The sequence below is a fragment of the Rousettus aegyptiacus genome, unplaced genomic scaffold, assembly GCF_014176215.1.
Source record: "Rousettus aegyptiacus isolate mRouAeg1 unplaced genomic scaffold, mRouAeg1.p scaffold_m13_p_8, whole genome shotgun sequence".
NCBI classification, from domain to species: domain Eukaryota; kingdom Metazoa; phylum Chordata; class Mammalia; order Chiroptera; family Pteropodidae; genus Rousettus; species Rousettus aegyptiacus.
In genome coordinates, this window is record NW_023416311.1 from 16,427,125 (window position 1) to 16,445,408 (window position 18,284).

Here is an 18,284-nt window from a genome sequence, read left to right on the forward strand (position 1 = left end):
GGAAGGCCCCAAAGTCCCCCATTCCACCCCACACCTGGAGTCCCTGGCCTGCACCCCACTTTCCAAGTACAAATAGGAGAGGCCACAACTCAGAGAGCCATGTCCACAGGGTCACAGCCCTCAGCCCTGCCCACTCAGAACACCATAGCCATCAGGGCCTCCTACTCTGTCCCCAGAATAACCACAGGTCACCTCTGGGGAGGGGGAATAGGTTCTCTTTAATTGAGCTCCAGTCCCCTGGGTACAGCAGGAATCACTCAGGCATGCTGTCACCAGGCAGGGTCTCCACAGCAGGGCTCAGTCCCCAGTGGCAGTGGGCTCAATTCAGGATCAAAGCCAAGAGTAGAGTCAGGATCGCAGTGAGCACAGGTCCAGGTCCAAGGAGGTGGGGGCCCCCAGAGAGGGCCTCTGCATAGAGAGGGGTGACTTAGACCCTACACCTCGCTCTGCCCCAGCTCCACCCACTGGCCACCCCAGCCCACCTCTGAAGTTGAGGTCTAGGACCAGGTATCCGTTGGGGATGCCACCGTGGAGCCCCAGCCCGAGGCTGTCCAGGTCATCCTGCCGCTGCCGGAAGATCCAGTCCCGCACGGGACTATTCCCCTCCTCCACCTTCAGCTCCACCAGGTTTGGACCCAGAAGTTTTTGCACCTCAGCAATGGTCAGTGGCTGCCAGAGCCCCCAGGCGGCTGTCAGGGTCTCCCTGCCTCTCTCCAAAAAGCAATTGGACTCCACTATGTCCAAACTACCCCGTGCTTCCCTGCCCACAGACCCTACCTCACCACCTCCAGACTTTGAAGCCGGCTCTTGCTTAACAGGGGCCTCTCCCAAGACCCCGCCCTGTAGATGGTCCTGCTCTCACCGCTGGGCTCACCCACGCACACGCCCTCCAAATGTCTCCGCCCCTGTTGACGCCTACCAGCAAGACTTCTTTCCGCAGCGTCTTGAATGTGGCTATGTCCATGCTAATGTTCTGCGGAACGAGAGCCCGCAGGTCCTCCGTGGAGGCCCCACCTGTGCCCGGGGAGAGGGGCCTAAGTGTGAGACCTCACAACACCCCCAGCGTCGTCCTCGGACCACAGGCTACAAGAATCTCACTTCCTTTACTGAGATTCCCTTTTCCTAAGGAATTCTGGGCCCCAGTTTGCCTGTTAACTACTTGACCCTCCACCTCAGCGGGGAGGCTGGAGGTGGCTGAGTGCCTGAGCATTGGTCAGAACTCATAGGGCCTCAGCCTGTATAGGCTTGGAGGAGTGGAGAGCACCCTGACCTCGTCGCACCAGCAGCCTGCAGTCCAGGGAGGTAAGAACCTGGCTGCACCATGAGAGCCTCAGGCATCTTGCCCCCATGTCCTCTTGCCTCACCCAGGAATGGCTTGATCCTCGCAAAGTATTCAGACCCACTCATGTTCTGGAAAGCGATGCGGGCCTTGGAATAGAGTATATTCATCTGCGGTGGGTGGCAGGAGTCCAGGTCCTGGGGCCTAGCTGTCCTGGAGAGGTAGGGTGGGGCCAGGCAGTGAGCTCAGAGAACGACACACCCACCATACCCATAGACCCCTGGGACTCACCAAACCACATCTTGCTGCACAGAGCGCAGCTGCTCAGGACTGAGGAAGCAGAGGTAGGTAGGATGGAAGCTGGCCAGAGTATCCAGGGTGGCCTTATCTAGCTGGCCCCCTCCTACCAGATAGCGGGCAATCAGGGCAGCCACCTGTGGGAGGAAGCCAGTGAGATGCCTTGGGGCAAGGAGAGACTATTCCCCAGGCCTGCACAACCTCACATCCCGTGTTTACCCCATAGGCCTGCACAACCTCATACCACGTGCTCCCCTCCCAACAGGTGGTCACCTGAGCATCCATTTTGCGCCCTTTGCTGACTTTAAGCAGAGATTTCACGGTCTCCAGGGATGTCACATTCCATTTGTGGATGTCGTGGGGGGTAACCTCAAGGAAGAAGTAATTCAGGTGCTGGATCAGGGACTCGGGATACCCCTGTGGGTAGAACTGCCAGGAGAAGTAACCATGAGGGCCACACCACTCCTCAAGTGGCTGGGGAAAGCTGTGGCCCAGCAGGCAGGTGGGAGCCCAAGTCATGAACTACCTCATCCAATTTGTGCTTAAAAATGTCAAGCTGCTGGTAGGTGAAGGGAATCGCATTCACCCGGTCCATCTGCTCAGTCAGCAGCGCCCCGTCCACACAGGCTTCCAGCTCCCATTCCTCATAGAATGCGAGGTTTTCATCCACCACATGGGTCTCCTTCCCGGAGGGGCAGGCCTTCTCTACGGGGGAAGGTAGGGGGTCAGGAGCAGAGCTCTTGCCAGCCTCTTCTTCCTCCCATGCCCATGCTGAGACCCTAGGCAATGTTTGACCCTCTCCAGGCCTCAGTTTACCCGCTGGCAAATTGAGATGATTTTGTCCACTCTCCAAGGTTGCTGTCATGACAGAACAAACTGAGCAGCCAGGAAGGGCCACAGTGCTGGCAGGTGAGACCCCACAGTGTCATCCCCTCACCCCAGGTTCCCTGACACTGATGAGGCTGTGCCCTGTGCTCACTCTCTGTGACCTGCAGTGCCCTTGGGAGGATGATGCTCGGCTCGGACCGCTGCCAGGACAGGTCCTGGGAGGTGCGTTGCAGCCGTGGGGTCATGACTCCCTAAGGACAGAGTAAAACTTAGGCTGAGCCATGCATGGCCCAGTGCCCAAGGACCCCGACCCAGGGCCAGACAACCTTTCTCTGTCTCCTCAGAGGGTCCTTACCTGTCCTGTGTCTGCAGTCTGGGCCCTGGAGAGTAGCACCCACTCTGCAGGGCAGGGATACAAGGCTGGGGGGCCTCTGGTGTGCCTGCTGCAGGCCCTACCCTAGGGAGGAAGGAGGCAGAGCCCACCCCTCCCTGGCCCCCCAGCCCCAAACATACCCCACAGGTTTGAAAAGAGAGGGTTAGGTTCCTGTACCCCATGATGTTACAGCCCACCACACCCCAGGCCAGGGTTTGTACCCCATCAGGGAGCCCTAGCTTCCCACATCCTCCTCCTGGGACCCCACTGCTCAGGGAAGTCAGACAACTTTCCCACCAGACTTTCTCAATTTGGCCTGAGCCCCCATCACATCACTGTCCTGGTTTAGCCTCCGGTCCTGTAGGGCACTTCAGGGAGAGGAAGGGACGGCTGCCTGGCACTCTGCCATCTGCCGAGATTCAGGACACTTGCCTGAACTCGGAACACCTGCCGAGATTTGGGACACTTGCTGGGACTCGAAGCACCTGCCAAGGATGAGGGGCACTGTCTACAGGTGGGGGAGGAGGCATGGGGCAGCTAGAGCCTTCCCTAAGAAAGCCTTTCCTTGGCTGCCCTCCAACTCTCTCTCATTCCAGCCCTTCGTAGCAGCCCGCCCGCGTTACTCACTGAAGCTGAGAAGCAGGAACAGGAGGCTGTCATGGGCGGGGGTCCTGCAGGACTCCAGGGGGCGTTGAGCACTCCACAAGGCCATGGTCTGTGGAGGACAACCACTTGGATGTACCTGCCACTCCGCCCCACACACCCCTGCCCCCAGCTAGCACGGGGGTTTCAGAGCCCCAGAGAGGCTTCAGGTGGAACCTTCTCAGCCCCGCAGCAGTGTCTGTGCAGCGTCCAGCCCTGATCTCAGGACCAACCAGCAAGCCTGGCCCACCCTCTTCGGAAAATCAGCCCCTCTGCCAGTGGGTGTGGGGTCTGAGTCAGCCTGGCTCCCAGTTGTGAGAGCCCAGGCAGGCAGCTGGCAGATGGCACCATCCCCTCCCCCCACAGTGCAGGGCAGGGCAGGGTAGGAGAGTTTAGTGCAAGGAGGCAGGGCCACCTCTGGCTTGAGCTGTCCTCAGTTTCTGCATTCGTATCAGGGGGGCCGAGCAGTTCAGGGCTGGGGATAATGCGGAACGGCACCCCCAACCTGGGGCGTGGCCATCCTCCCCCTCCACACCCTGCCACAGGTGCAAACTCAGGGCCCTGCCCAGCGGACAAGCCAGGGCCCACCTCTTGGTTTCCCTTCTAAGGTCCCTCTCCAAACAGAAGCCTGGGGGGTGCCAGAGGGTGACAACCCTTCCTACCTGTCAGCCCCTTGGGTGGGGCAGTGGGCGATGGGAATTCCTGTGTGGGTGAGAAACCTCCACATGCTTTCTGGAGTGAGGTCCAGGGGCCTTGGTGGACAGTGTGGGGTGGGGAGGTAGGTGGGATGGGTTGTCCCAGGGTTGCTGGGGCCTGCAGGAGATCAGGCCAGCTTCTACACTTGTCCCTCCCAGGGAGGCCCAGAGAGGGAGGCTGCCTGTGGCCTGGTATAGAGGAGCCATCCCCTCCCCCAAACCTTCCTCTTTCAGCTAGGCAAAGAGGTGGCCTGAAGGGAGTGTCCTGGGGGTGGCAAGGCCTCAGAGGAGGTGGGAGAAAACCAAATCAGAAAATGGGCAGTGGGTGGGGCCAAGCAAGAGCTATGCCTCCCCCTGCAGCTTCCCTCAGCCCCCCACCCATCTCCATGTAACCAGAGGCCTCCAGCACCCCAGGTTGGGACTCCCTGGGAGCCTCTCTGCAGGCTGCTGATACTAGCATCCTCCCCCACGAGACGAGGTTAGGGCCACAGAGACACCTCGCCGTCTTAGGACTGCAGCTTCCAAACTGTCTGGAGTGCCACCTGTAGGAGTCACGATGTTTTGGCCAGTCCAGGGCATGTGTATTTATGTGTGATGTAAAAACAGTCATAAGACAGCTTAGGGATCTCAGTGAGGGCAGAATGGGGTAGGCACTGGATATGATCTCACCTCTGACCCTGAGTCCTCCAAGACCAGCATCCATCTAGTCACCTGTCACTCATTAGCCACCTCGCTGAGCACCTATTGCATGCTGGGTCCTGCTCAGACACTGGCACACACTGAAGCAGGAAAGAGTGAGGCCCTGTCCAGGACCCTGAGCATAGGGCCTGGTCACAGAGAGGGGCTGTCCTTGCCCCTGCTACTAGAGCGACAGCCATTCCCCTTTATTCCCCCAGTGGGGTCTGGTGTCTGAGTGGACCACAAGCTCCTCAGAGTGGAGTGTGAGGTAGAGGTGGCTGTGTCTGTAATGAAGGAATGGCCGGATCCTCCCCGCAGCCTGGGACTCATGAACTCTTAGCCTCTGGCAGGTGCTTGGTTACAGGACACTAGCTGAGGCTCTCCCCTGCTCCACCTGTCCCACCCACCTACAGAATCTCCCATCCCAGCCCAACTTTAGGCCCCAAGGTCTGGCTCTCAAGTGATAGAAAATGAAGTCAGACCACATTCCCTACCAACCTCAGGCCTCTCTGGCGAGGGCAGGCAGGGGAGCGGATTATGGGTTTAAGACAGGTCTCAGATACAAAGATGCTGTGTGGCCAGCCCAGGGTCACACAGCCTGTCAGGAGCAGCTGGTGCCAGGGTAGAGCTGACCCTGAGGGCAAAGCCCTCCGAGTTAAGCACGGGAGGTAGTGTAGGGTCCTCACTGCTCCCCAAATGCATTGAGGACTAGGGAGGGAGCATCCATGAGGACAGAGGCAGGGGCTGACACACTTCCCCCCAGCCTGCTTTTTTGGGACTGGCCAGAGCCCCCTCCCAGGTGGATCCCAGTACCAGCCTCAGCCTCATCCCTGGTCCCACCCAGTGCTGCTTGGCTAGAGGAGCCAAAAAGGGCTGGCAGAGGTGTCCCTGCCCTCACCTCCCCAGGCATACCCATGAGTATAACCCAGAGCTTGACTGGGCCACTGTCCACCCCCCATCCCACACACATAAAGCTGTGGTCCTTGTGAGCCTGGACACTGGGTTGGGTACCGGGAGACCCCTGAAAAAAAATCCCTGGTGTCCCCAGGGCCCCCCCACCCAGGGTCCAGTTAGGCCCTGACCCTGGCAACTCTAATGTTCTAGGGTGGTGAACCAAACCTGAGCCTCCTCTGCCTCGGTTTCCTCAATTGGGATGTGGGTGGTCAAGAGTCCAGCCACCTCTCAAGTCTGTGGGGGAAACAGATGAGGTCTCACCGGTGGAGCTGGGAGCAGCACCGCTCACGCTCCAGGAATGTGTGGGTGGGGACCCTGCAGAGGAGCCGCTGGGAGAGGAGGGGTGTGGGGTGGAGAGCTGCTTTGGCCCTTCCCTTGGTGGGTGTGGGTGGGAGCTCCAGACGGGCTGATGGTCATGTACCAGGCATGTATTGGGAGCCAGGGCCTTGCTTCATGGGCTCTTACTCTCCCGCTTCTCAGGTGTAGAAACCGAGGCTCAGTGAGTGGCCAACACTACACAGCATAGCCAGGGTGTGGTATCCCAGTGGTGCCATGACAGGGTCCCTGCAGGCCACCCCACCAAGCCCAATGTCAGCAGATGCTGGGTAGTGGCTGCTCGGCCAGGATATGACCCCCAGAGCGTTGACCACAGTATGGCTTCTTCTGAGTGAGTTCTGGGCTCACAGCACTGTGGTGTGAAGTGAAGTGGGGTGAAGTGGTTGGATGGAAGGCTGCAAGAGCCCAGGGGTTGGGGAGACAAATCCAACTGGGCCGGCTCCAGCGAGCGCACAGCACTGCCCTCCACGACGGTGGGGCCAATGGGAGCCCACCTGCCCCAGCATGGGCTGTCTTACGGACCGGAGGAGGAAGTCACCTTCCTGCCGTTGTTGCCCCTGGCCATCGGGGTAGACAACATGCATCTCTGTGTGCTGGCCGGATACCAGTGCCTGACTTTGGATCACAGCCTACGCGATGTGACCTTGAAGCCAGAGTCCCTGGCAGCTCTCTCACTTCCTCAGATGATTTTATGAACAGGAATTCCCTGTGTCGAACATGTCTCTCCATTACATACCTGCAGAGATTTCTGTTTACTGAACTGGATATATATGGCTGTCTCGCCTCCGACCTTTTCTATGGGCTGGGTTTCTAAAGGCTGTGTTTGACATACAGTCAAACCAAATACTAGTTAACACAGGCATGCCTCCTTTTATTGCACTTAACAGATGCTGTGTTTTTTTACAAATTGAATACGAGACCTTCTTCAAGTGAAAAGATTAAGACTTGCTTTATTGCAGCAGTCTGAAATTGAACCTGCATTATTTCCATGGTGTGACTGTACTGAATTCAGCAAGGCTTCCAGGTATAAGAATTAACTTACAGAAGTCAGCAGAGGAGTAAGTAACTTAAAAAGGTCTCATCCACAGACAACAACTGAAAAGTTCTGGACAAAATGTGAAAAAATAATTCCTCAAGGGCCCTGGGGAATGAACAAAAATCATCCTGGAGGGAAATTGATACTTGGGAAAAGATGTCAACATGGAGTGGATCTCTCTTTGTGTGTGGGTTTGCCCTGAAGACAGCCAGAGGTGTGTCCACAGTGGTGTGAGTGCTCAGACTTCAGCAGTAATCCCAACATTTTTCTGGCTGAATGTGCCAGAAGACAGAACCCAGAATAATCAGAGAATGAGTGGAGAACTCTGGAAAGGAGAGAGCCAGGGAAGGAGACCCCCAAATTCTGTATGAACTCTACCTAACCCTCTTGCTGATGCCTGAATCGTGAGTGTGCAAAGCAGACTAGAACCAGCTTAGCCAAAGATGAAAAATGGGCCAGGACTGACCTCTGCCTATGTCAGGAGTGGCAGAGTTCACAATTAAAGTCTAACCAAGTTCACGGCCTGCCAGCACAAAAGCAGCGATAGTCCTCATAGGTATATAACAGAATGCAGTGTTTATGCAACATAATAGTCACAATGTTCATGAGAAAATACAAAACTACTGGACACAGGAACTGATCCATCCTCAAGGGAAAAAGATGGCTGAGTCCAATGCCAAGGCGAGTTAGTTATTAGAATTACCAGACAAGGATTTTAAAGCAGCTATCGAAAAAAAAAAAGCAGTTATTGCAACTACATTCAATGAGATCATGAAAAATAGGCTCTCGTAAATGGAAAGGTAGGGAAAAAAATTAAATATTTTAAAAAAACCAAATAGGAAATTTTAGAAATGAAAAATATAAAATATAGAATTTTAAAACATCACTGGATGGGTTTAATAAGAGGATTAATTACTTCTAATTGAGGGTTAGGTGGGAACTTCTCAGTTACACAGCTACACCGATTTTAAAATGTGTAAATTTCTTTTGTGCTTGCATCAAGAATTACAGTTTGAGCTCAAAAGGTACAGCCATTGCAGATATGAGTGGGAATGGAAAATTCACTTCTTGTTTTAATTCTGACAGCACGGGAAGTGTATAAAGCATGTTTTTTGTGATTCATATAACATTAATTGTCGTTAATATGACAGTACTGCATTATATGTTTCACATGTAAGCACTATTTTCCCTTGTAATTTTAGGTTGACTTCATTAAGAAACATTATCAAGTCTGAAGCAAATGTTTAATTCCAAAGATATTCAGTGTTCAATAATTCAGGTTAAAGGAGGGTCTTCTTTGAATATACTGACCAAACATTGAATTGTACACTTTAAGTGGGTTAAGTTGTGTGGTGTGTGAATTATATCTCAGTAAAGCTGTTTAAAACACACACGCACGCACGCACGCACACACGCCAAAGATTTGAACAGACACTTTACAAAAGAAGATGTGGTGGGTGGCCCATCAGTGCATGAAAAGATGCCTGATATCACTTGTCAGGGAAATGCAAATCAAATCCAATGATATACCACTACACAACCATTGGAATGACTAAATTTAAAAGGACTGACAATGACAAGTGGTAACACAAATGTGGAACAACAGGAACCCTCAAATAAAACTGGTGGGAGTACAAATTAATATGACCACTTTTATTTGGCATTTTTTAAAGAAGTTAAACATATACCTAACTACAATTTAGCCATTCCACTCCTAAGTAATTACTCCAGGGAAAGGAGAACATATGTTCACATGAAGACTTATCCATGAATATTCATAGCAGCTCTATTCACAATAGCTGAAAATGGGAGAAAACAAATTTCTATCAATAGTTGAGTGGACAAACAAAATGTGGCATAGTCATATGATGGCAAACAAAAAAAAGAGATGAATTTCAAAATCATTATGCTGAGCGAAAGGAACAAACATCAAAGAATCTGTAATGTATGATTCCATTTATATACAAAGTTTTAAATGCACGCTAATCTATTATGACAAAAAGCAAATCAGTGGTTGCCTGGGGCAACCAAATTCCTGTCCAACAGGAACAGCAGAGAGGAACAAACCAACCGCAAAAGAACAGAAGGAAACTCTCGGGAGTGATGGCACTGTCCTATTTCTTATTGTGCTGGTGGTTTTGTGAATGTGGGCAGCTGCCAAAGCTCTTGGACTGTATGCTTTAAATGGATGATTTAATTGTGCAGAAATTACACCACAATGAAATTAATTTAAAAATCAATAGCCTAACAAGTGTTGGCGAGGATATGGAGAAATTGAAACCTTTGTGCATTGCTGGTGGGTATATGGGATGGTGTAGCCACTGGAAAACAATATGGAGGTTCTTCAAAAATGTAAACACAGAATTACCACATGATTCAGCAATTTAAGATATTTGAAAAATTTGAAGGTGAGGACTCAAACAGATATCCATTTTTATAGCAGTGTTATTCACAATAGCCAAAAGTGAAAACAACCCAAATGTCCATCAACAGAGGATGGATAAACAAAATATGATATATACATACAATAGAATATTATTCAGCCATAGAAAGAAATGGAGTTCTTATACATGCTACAATGCAGATGAACCTTGAAAACATTATGCTTAATGGAAAAAGCCAGACATAAAATGACAAATTTTGTGTGATTCCATTTAAATTAAATGTCCACATTAGGGAAACCCATACAGACAGAAAGTATAGCAGAGGTTACTAGGGTGTGGGGAGGGGAAGGGAACTGGATAGTTACTGTTTAATGGTGCAAAGTTTCTGTTTGGGAAGATGTAAAAGTTCTGGAAATAGACGATGGTGACGATTACCTGACATTGTGAATGTGCCACTAAACTATACACTTAAAAATAATTATAATGGTAAATTTTATTTTATGTAGATTTACACAATAAAACACTCATAGTATTTCTTTATGTCAGTAGTAGTAACAAATTGGATAGAAAATATGTCATTTTTAATAACAATGAAATCCACTGTCTCTAAAAATCAACCTAATAGTGCAGAATACCTTTATATGGAACGACCTGGCATGATAAAGCAGTCAGTGCTCCTAAAATCATTCTATAAATTCAATTCAATCCCAGTAAAAATTCTAAGAGGATTTTTTTTCAGGAACCCAACAAATTTATTCAAAAAATAAAGAGAATAAATATCTGCAATCTAAAAAGAAGCAGCAAGCTTCCAGATATTAAGACAAAGCTACAGTAATTAAAATAGGAACAAAGAGATAGACCAGAGATGTGAAGAAATGTGCATGTAGGACTTCATAGATGAGAAGGATGATTCACAAAGCAATGAAATGACAGGGGGTAAGGGACAGATCTGTGGGACAGATGGTGTTGGAAAATAGGACTCGCTGTGTCAAGAAAAATAAAGCAGACCCCTAGCTGACATCATGTACAGGTTGGATATCAAATGCAGATAGAGAAAACTATAGAGACAGAAAAAGACATGGAAGAATGGAGAAAGATGTCAACACAGAAACCACACTGTTAATTTGACATCTTCGGAATTAAAGATTCCTATTCAGTAGACAAATTGGCAGCTACAGACATGTCTCAAACAAGGAGAAGACATTTACAACATCTAAAAGTGCCTGCGGCTTGGTGAGAACACAAACTGGAAATCAACAAGGAAAACAGGAAATCAATAGAAAGGGGGCCAAGGAGACAAGCGGGAATTCTCATCGGATCACTAAATGGCTAGTGGTTTATGAAAACAGGCTCAACCTTTGTAGGAACCACAGAAATTCAGATTCAAACAAAATTTACAAAATTAGAAAGATAGATAATAACAGGTGTTGATGACAGATCCAACAATATATTTTTTTTTAATAAGCAAAAGTAAGAGGTGATCATTAAAGAACAGTGAAAATTCAGACTTGTAGAAAGAAGACAGTCATCCTGGTTTCCACCTCCCACTCAGCAACTTTGCAACCCAGAGGTGAGCGTCCTTCTGGTCTTGGTTTGGCATTTTGCAGGATGCACTCGGGCGCACAGCTGGCTTTTTGTTTGCCTCTCATCCCTCACACAGAACCCCTATTTATCCTTGTTCCCTGTCAGGCTCCCTGGGGCATTCCAGTACCTGACCCCAGGCTGTTGTTGGCTTTTTCATTCTGAGTAAACCAAACAACTTTGGGGCTGTCTATTCTGCACATTTTTTAAAAAAATTTTCTTCTTTTATTTTCATATGGCTAAATCAGTTCCTCATCAGGATACCTCCGGTCACCTATAAAAAGTTAGATAGTCACCTCTGGCTTTGCTGGTTTCATTGCTGGTGTGGATAGATTTAGCTCTAATTCAATAGTCCTCATGACACCCAGTGCAGCCAGACAGCTCCCCTGGAAGGATCATATTCTCAGAGGACAGGAGCTATGCCCCAAGCTCAATAGATTGGCTCTTGCTCTGATTTCTCGAAAAAAATCTGTCCCTCAATTTGGGCAAAATAGAAAAGAAGACCAGAATCCTCTGGCCTAGAGCCTGGAGCAGACATCTGTCACTGGGTCTCATGACAGGTCTCTGATCCAGGTTGCCACTTTCAAGAAGCCCTCCTTGGTTGGCCCAGTCTTCCTGACTCTGGGAAGTCAACCCCTCTCCCATCCTCCCACGGGGCTGCACCATCATCCTGCGAGCCGTGTTCCATTGCCTGGTGTCAGACACCACCTCACCGTAGCCACCGCTGACCTTAGGGGCTGTTTCTGAGAGTTGTTGATCCTATTCCTGGCCCCCATGATCCCTGTCCTGCTTGCTAACTGCTCCCAGCACAACCATGTGTGTCTCCACCCCCAACAGCTGTGGGCAGAGCTGGGTTGCTTCATCCAAGGATGGGGAACACAGACCAGTTTCCAGGGTGGGGGTTGTGGGCCAGGACCTAAGGTCGACATAGGCCGGGTAGAAGCAGCCATACGACTTGCCTGCCTCCTACTGCTGCTGCTGCTGCTGCTGCTGCTGCTGCTGCTGCTGCTGCTGTTGCTGTCACCCTGGTACTAGAGTGGCCTCTGGGCTCCTGGACCCTCATCTGACCATCCCTTCAGTGTGACTGTCCTGAATGTGGCCTTCAGTGCCTTCTCAGAGGAGCAAAGAAAGCTTGTGCACAGCTAGATCCAGGGCCCAGGCCACCCCCAAAATGGCATGACAGTGTCAAGGAGGGAGCACAATCCTGGGGCTGACCCAGATTTCTGCCAGGGCCCTGCCGACCCAGACCCAGCTGGCCACACTGGATGTGCTGGCCCAGGAGGGGCTACCCCACCCCAATGCCCCTCAATGTCCTGGCCTACTTCCCGGACTCACTGGTGCACGAGTGGCAATTCCAATTTGGAGGATATGGAGGTAGGGAGGGCTGCCATTTGCCCAGCTGACCCCTTTCCGCAGGCTCAGCTGCCCAATGCTACCCCAGCCACCTCCTGCTAAACCTCTCCCCCAACCCCTGGGCAGCAATAGCCAGGACATCTTGCTCCAGTTCTGTGCTCACCAGCAGCCCTTCTGTGGAAGGCACTGTCCTGGCATGGATCCCAGTGGACATCTCCTGGGATACCTTCCAGCAGATGTAGAAATAAGCAAGAGTGGGCAGCTCTGACACTAGGTCTGGGAAGTCCTGGGTGATGACCATGCCCTGACCCCCAGAGTGAGGGTCTGCAGACACTTCCTACATGGCATGTGGGGGTGAGAGCAGGCTAGCAGGGCCACCCTAACCCCATCAAAGTCTGGAGTCCTGGGATGGTTGTTGGAGGCAGTGGATAGACAAGGCTCAGGGGAAATCCTGGCTGAGATCAGAAGTCAGGCTTGGACCTCAAAGACAGGCTTGGGGACTCCCTCCCCGCAAAGAGCTGAACCACATGTGGGCTGAGAATTGTCTCCCAAAGACCCTCATGCTCACTCACGTCCACGTGCCCGGGGATGCGCACTCCCCAATGTGGCCGAATGCCCACTTGGGAAACAGTGTCTTTACCAATCAAGCACCTGCTGCACTGTAACCCAAGGCTCAGTGGTATGAGCCGAGGTAGGAGACAGATGGCGGGGGACAGTGGGGAAGAACTCAGCAGGGTGTGTGCCTTGGGGTGGGACAGGTAAATGCCGGGAGGACCGACACTGGGTGTCAGGGTATGGCAAGGCTGATGGGGCAGTACCTGCCCCAAGCCAAGTCCTGGAGAGACGTGTGCTGCCCAGCTGGCTGCCTTCCCTATCCTCAGGCACCGTCACTTAGAGCTGCACCAAGGTCCTGGATGAGTTCTCTGTGGAGCTCCCTGGGTGGGCCTTGGGACTGACCCCTGGCCTCAGCATGGCAGGCATTTTGGTGTGGTCTGAGACCACTTCAGCCAAGGCATCTGGGGGGGCTCACCCAGGCCCTCCCACCCTGTCTCTCTGGCTTGGCCTGTGCCCTATCCAGCACTGCTGACCCCATGTGGCCGCTCTTTCTTAAGCCCTTTTGATGTCTATGAGGATCTTATCACACCCCAGGGTGCATCGATAGGCCTCAACCCTAGTGACCATAGGAGGATGACTTTACTTTCCCAGTGTCTTCTGGCTCCTGGCACGCTCCCACCTCCAAGAAAACAAATGCTATACACACTCATGAACACACTTGTCTCAATGCCTTGAATACCTCTGTGGTCAAGGTGGCCTTGGGAGCAGCAGCTCAGGCTGGCGTGCTAGACTCTTGAGAGGTCAGAACTGGTGGGCAGGGGATGATCCTGGAGATGTATCAAGACTGCCCAGAGCAGGAGGTGGCCCCAGGTCTCCAGTTCCACACCCGCCACAGGGGAAATCGAGGCGAGAGTTGGAGAGAAAGACAGGTTCTCAATGAGTTCCAGGCTGGAGCAGTGGGAGGACCCTACCCTGGGTGCAAGAGAGTGGCTTCCTCTTCCACCTCCCACCCCGCCTGCACCAAGGCAGCTGGCTCACTCCTCTAGAGTTCCCAGAGGCCTGAACATGAGAAAGACCTCCTCTTCTGCAGTGTTCAGGGGACCCCCAGCCTACTCTCAGCTGCTATGGCTAAGCTGGGTGAGTTGGGGACCAGCCCCAAAGGAGATAGTGATGGAGGGAAGGGAGCCTGGAGCAAACACTCCTGGGAAGGGTCCACAGTCCCACAAGCTGGGAACTCCCCAGGCTGGGAAGCCGGGGGCCCAAATGCTTTTCTGGAGTGATCTTCCCACAGGAAGCAGGCCAGACATGACCTTCACAAGGCAGTAAAAATGTCAAACAGAAAACCAGCCAGGCTGCCAATGGTGGAGTAGCTCCCAGGTTCCTGGGCTGAGGTGCAGGCCCTGGAGCTGGGGGCTCCCATAGGGACCCCCACCCCACCCAGCTACACTATGACTCTGCCACATAACACATGCTTCCTCAGACACCCAATGGTCCTCTTGATGACTTGAGGGGCTGAGCACAAAGTGTAAGTGCAGAGATACCTCAGGGGTCCCTGGCAAGCCAGGCCTTGATGCTCTGACGTGGCAGCCTTGACCATGGTGCTCTAACATAGAAGGCTGGGGGAAACATCAAAAACAGTTACAAACCTGCTGCTACACACTCCAAACAGGCTGGTTTAGCAAGTCCCCTGGAGAGAGTTGCCCTGCTGCTTTGACTGGCACTTGGCCCTGACCAGCCTTGTGCCTGCTCTCCCAAGAAAGCAGACTAGGCTGCCTGGCTGTCCCAGGCCCACAGCCCAGAGGCCCAGTGATGGCGGGCGAGACTGTTGTGCCTCCACCCCCACCCCCCCACCCCCCGCCTCCACCTCTCCCTCTAGCACATAGTCAGGCAAAGAAGGGGGCTTCTCTTCTCAGCCAGCCCCTGGTGGCACATGCTGTCCTCCTAAGGATCTCTAGTGTTCCTACTGCATGGTGAGGCCCTCTCCGTGACAAATTGCAAACCTGAAGGTCTTTCTGCTGCTTCCTGTAGCCCTACCTGGGTGGGAGCAGAAGGAGGACCATCAGAGCTCTCTCCAGACCCTCCTCCTCTCCCAACCCCTGGCTGGGTGCCTACCTAGGAGCAGGAGCTAAAAGCGGTAGGTCATGGCAAGCCTCCTCATTAGCTGCTAATTGCACGCTGTGCAGGGACTCCCAGGGCTGTTGCTGCATCACACCTGTTGACAAGATGTGGTGGCCCCAGCGGGAAGGTGCTGCGTGTTGATTATGATGTTAATGATGTGCTCATTGGTTTCAGTAATTGGTCTCAGTAATTCCCTTCAACAAATAAAACACCACATCTGCTCTTGACTCAGGAATGCAAGCCTTGCTTCCTAAAGCCCAGGGTGCCCTGGGATGGGGGTGGGGCCAAATCACCACCAGTGCCTAAGTAGAGGTTCTGCCCAGGCACGGTGCTTTATACAGAAGGTTTCTTTCTGTCTCAGATTCTAGAGAGTGACAGGCACCGAGACTCACTTGAAAGGGGGCACTTTCTCACCCCTCTCTCTAGCACTCAGGGCCTGGAGTGTCCTTGGAGAGATGTGGAAGGGTTTGCAGGGACAGGCCTGGAGACTGTTCACGTAGACAGGGAGTGGCACCCATGATAGGCAGAGATCAGGGGTGATCTACCCAGAACCTTCTGAACATGAAGATCTCCCAGATTATAAGGAGACTCCTAGTTGGCCAAACTAAATATAAATAGTCCCTGGTTTACAAAAAGCGTAGGAGTGGGTTTGGATCGCGACAGCTACTTGGTTGGGTAGGAGACCTGCCCTGTCCTGCGAAGGTCGCCTGAGCCAGGCCCCTGGGAAACTTGTCCTTTGTTCCACGTGACAAGGCAGGGGCTCATGGATCCAGGCCCCTCCATACTCCTCCCACCTGGTCATTCCTGCACCCCAAAATTAATATAGGCGGCTCTTGGTAGGTGATCCCATAGTGTTGGGGGTAACAGCACAAAACCCCCTCCCCCATGGTTCCTAGTTGCCCTTCCCCACCCCATGCCTGATGGGGGTATCTTGGTGGTTTTCGTGGGCCTTATGGTGGATGCACACCCTCTTCTTATAGCTCAGCCATGCAGAGGAAGGAAGACGTGAACCCCACTTCTCTCCAATTTTGGGGGGGGGCCTTGACCCACAACACAGTAACACTGGAGAATACAATAAAAGTTTTGAAATTACATGTTTGGAAAAAAAAATAATTTATTTAAAAAAAAGACAAAATATCTTTTCCTTGTTCCCACCCTGGGTTATTTTAGTCCCATTGCACACAGGCTGGCTTCCCCCGAAGACATCTCCTGACTCAGGCCCCACTCTGTAGCATTGTTCATGGGGCTTGCAGCCTCCAGATGTGGCTTGGGCTGGGTCCCAGGCTGTGTCCTCTCTATCTCATATGAGAGGTAGGCTACGACCTGGTGAGATGCATCCCATTATACAGTTGTCCTCCGACCCCTGAGGGTTCCACAAAAACCTGGACATGCAGTTGTGGTGGGCTGAATGGTGGAGCCTCCAAATGATATGTCCGACCAGAACCTGTGAATGGGAACTGATCTGGAAAAAGAGGTTTTGCAAATGTAATTAAGTTAAGGACCTCCAGATGAGATCATCCTGGATTAGAGTGGGCCCTAATCCCGAAGATAAGTGTCCCTTTAAGGAATGAAAAAAGAGGCAATAGCAATGTTTTTAAATAGGGCAGATTCAATCTGGCAATTCTGCTTCTAGAAATGAGTGTGCCCTCTAGGAACACTGAGAGAATTTGGAAAGATATATGTTCCAAGATGTTTATTGAAACTTTGTAAGTGAAAGATTGGAAACAAGCTTATTTGTCCAACTAATATATATTGTATGCCTACACTGTGCAGAAAAAAAAAAGAAAAAAAGAAATGGGAAAAGAAGTCTATAGCCATGCCACTCTGAACAAACCTGATCCCGTTTGATCTTGAAAACTAAGCAAGGTCAGGCTTGGTTAGTACTTGGATGGGAGACCGCCTAAGAAGACCAGGTGCTGTAGGTATACAAAAAAAAAAAAAAAAAGGAAAAGACACACGGGAGCCATGTGACCACAGAGGCAGGGGCTAGAGTGATGCTGCCCCAAGCCCAGGACCACCTGATGCTCCTAGAAGCTGGACACAGCAGAAAGATCCTCTTCTGGAGCTTTTGGAGGGGGCGCAAGCCTGCCTATACCTTGATTGCAGACTTCTGGCCCCCAAAACTGAGAGAATGAGTTTCTGTTGTTTTAAACTCCTTCCCCACCCCCACCGCCACTGGTTTGCGGTCCTTTGTTACAGTAGCCCTAAAACACTAACTCAGGGCTGATCCCTTAGAGGGTGAAACCTACACCAACCCACAGAAGGGGACAGGCAGCTCTACACACTCGGTGGAAATCACACCTGCTCCCATCCACCAATGGCTGGCTTTGGGCAAAAAGGACCCTACAGGCACATCCAGAGCAGAGGCGAAGATCTGTACCCGTTCCAGCTCAAGGGAAGGGGTGTGCACAGTCACAGCATCATAGCAGCTGCACAGGCCAGCTGGACTGGCCACAGGAGCCGTGGCTCCTCCTTGCGTCCTCAGCTGGCCCATGAGTTCCCTCCCCAGCGTGTGCAAACTCTGTTATTGCACATGGGAAGCACAAGGTAAATACTCACTAATGATGATGATGAAACAATTTGCAAAGTGTGAGAGCAGGCACACCGGAGGTGAGGCGTAATGTTGGCACTGGAGCTCGAGGACCTCTAGGGACACAGTCACCCAAGTACTCCTACAGGGACAGTGGGACCAATGGTTTGAACCTGGGCAGACCAGGGTGTACTTAATGCCTGGTCTCTCTGGGCTATCTTGGGGCAGCCAGGTTGAGTGGCAGCCTCTAGCCCCTTTGTTTTTTAAATAACTAAGATATCAGTTTACATATCATACAATTTGTCCATTTAAAGATTGAAACTCGTTCTGCATATATGTCAAACTCCTCCCTCCAGTATTATAGGAACCTTCCCCTCTCCCCCCAAATGTGTATTATCCTTTGCCCCCCAGCCTCAGTCAAAGCCTCCTTCACTATAAATCCTCTCCATCACCCCAGCCTAATCAATCCTTATCCTGCCCCCAATTCCAAAGGCACTTGTTACTCTCACAAATTTTTTGCAAACCTACTCTGGGGCATTTCAGTGAAACTAAGTTTATCTTGTGCTCATCTAGTTATAATAATTAGTGGGATTATTCAGATTTCAGGCATTGCATCTCAGTCCTTGGTACCCTATGGCCAGGACA

The 18,284-nt window shown here is 51.5% G+C and overlaps 1 protein-coding gene and 1 pseudogene across 5 annotated transcripts; one reads left to right on the top strand and one right to left on the bottom strand.

The window, feature by feature from the left end:
- Positions 1–207: 207 nt before the first annotated feature.
- LOC107506106 (mesothelin) lies at positions 208–6,012 on the bottom strand. 5 transcript variants are annotated; one of them, XM_016136668.2, is made up of 13 exons: positions 5,912–6,002; positions 4,784–4,893; positions 3,405–3,492; positions 2,760–2,803; positions 2,556–2,655; positions 2,393–2,434; positions 2,103–2,281; positions 1,850–2,005; positions 1,571–1,713; positions 1,365–1,492; positions 920–1,014; positions 483–669; positions 208–408 (listed from the first exon to the last, which is right to left on the bottom strand). In XM_016136668.2, the coding sequence occupies exons 2-13, from the start codon at positions 4,811–4,813 to the stop codon at positions 320–322; spliced, it is 1,281 nt and encodes a 426-aa protein (XP_015992154.2). In that variant the 5' UTR covers positions 4,814–4,893; positions 5,912–6,002; the 3' UTR covers positions 208–319. The 5 variants fall into 5 exon arrangements, with proteins under 5 accessions (XP_015992154.2, XP_015992157.2, XP_015992156.2 ...); XM_016136671.2 differs by lacking the exon at positions 4,784–4,893 and adding an exon at positions 4,082–4,121 and having other exon boundaries at positions 5,912–5,973; XM_016136670.2 differs by lacking the exon at positions 4,784–4,893 and having other exon boundaries at positions 5,912–6,012.
- A 10,903-nt stretch (positions 6,013–16,915) lies between these two features.
- On the top strand, positions 16,916–17,034 carry LOC118607517 (annotated as a pseudogene).
- Positions 17,035–18,284: the final 1,250 nt, after the last annotated feature.

Coding starts and splice junctions, on each gene's coding strand:
- LOC107506106 (XM_016136668.2), bottom strand. CDS start 4,813: ATGCTGGTCTTGGAGGACTCAGGGTCAGAG. Junction 2,006..2,102: donor TTAAGCACAAATTGGATGAG/GTAGTTCATGAC, acceptor TTCTCCTGGCAG/TTCTACCCACAGGGGTATCC. Junction 670..919: donor TGCGGAAAGAAGTCTTGCTG/GTAGGCGTCAAC, acceptor GGGCTCTGGCAG/CCACTGACCATTGCTGAGGT.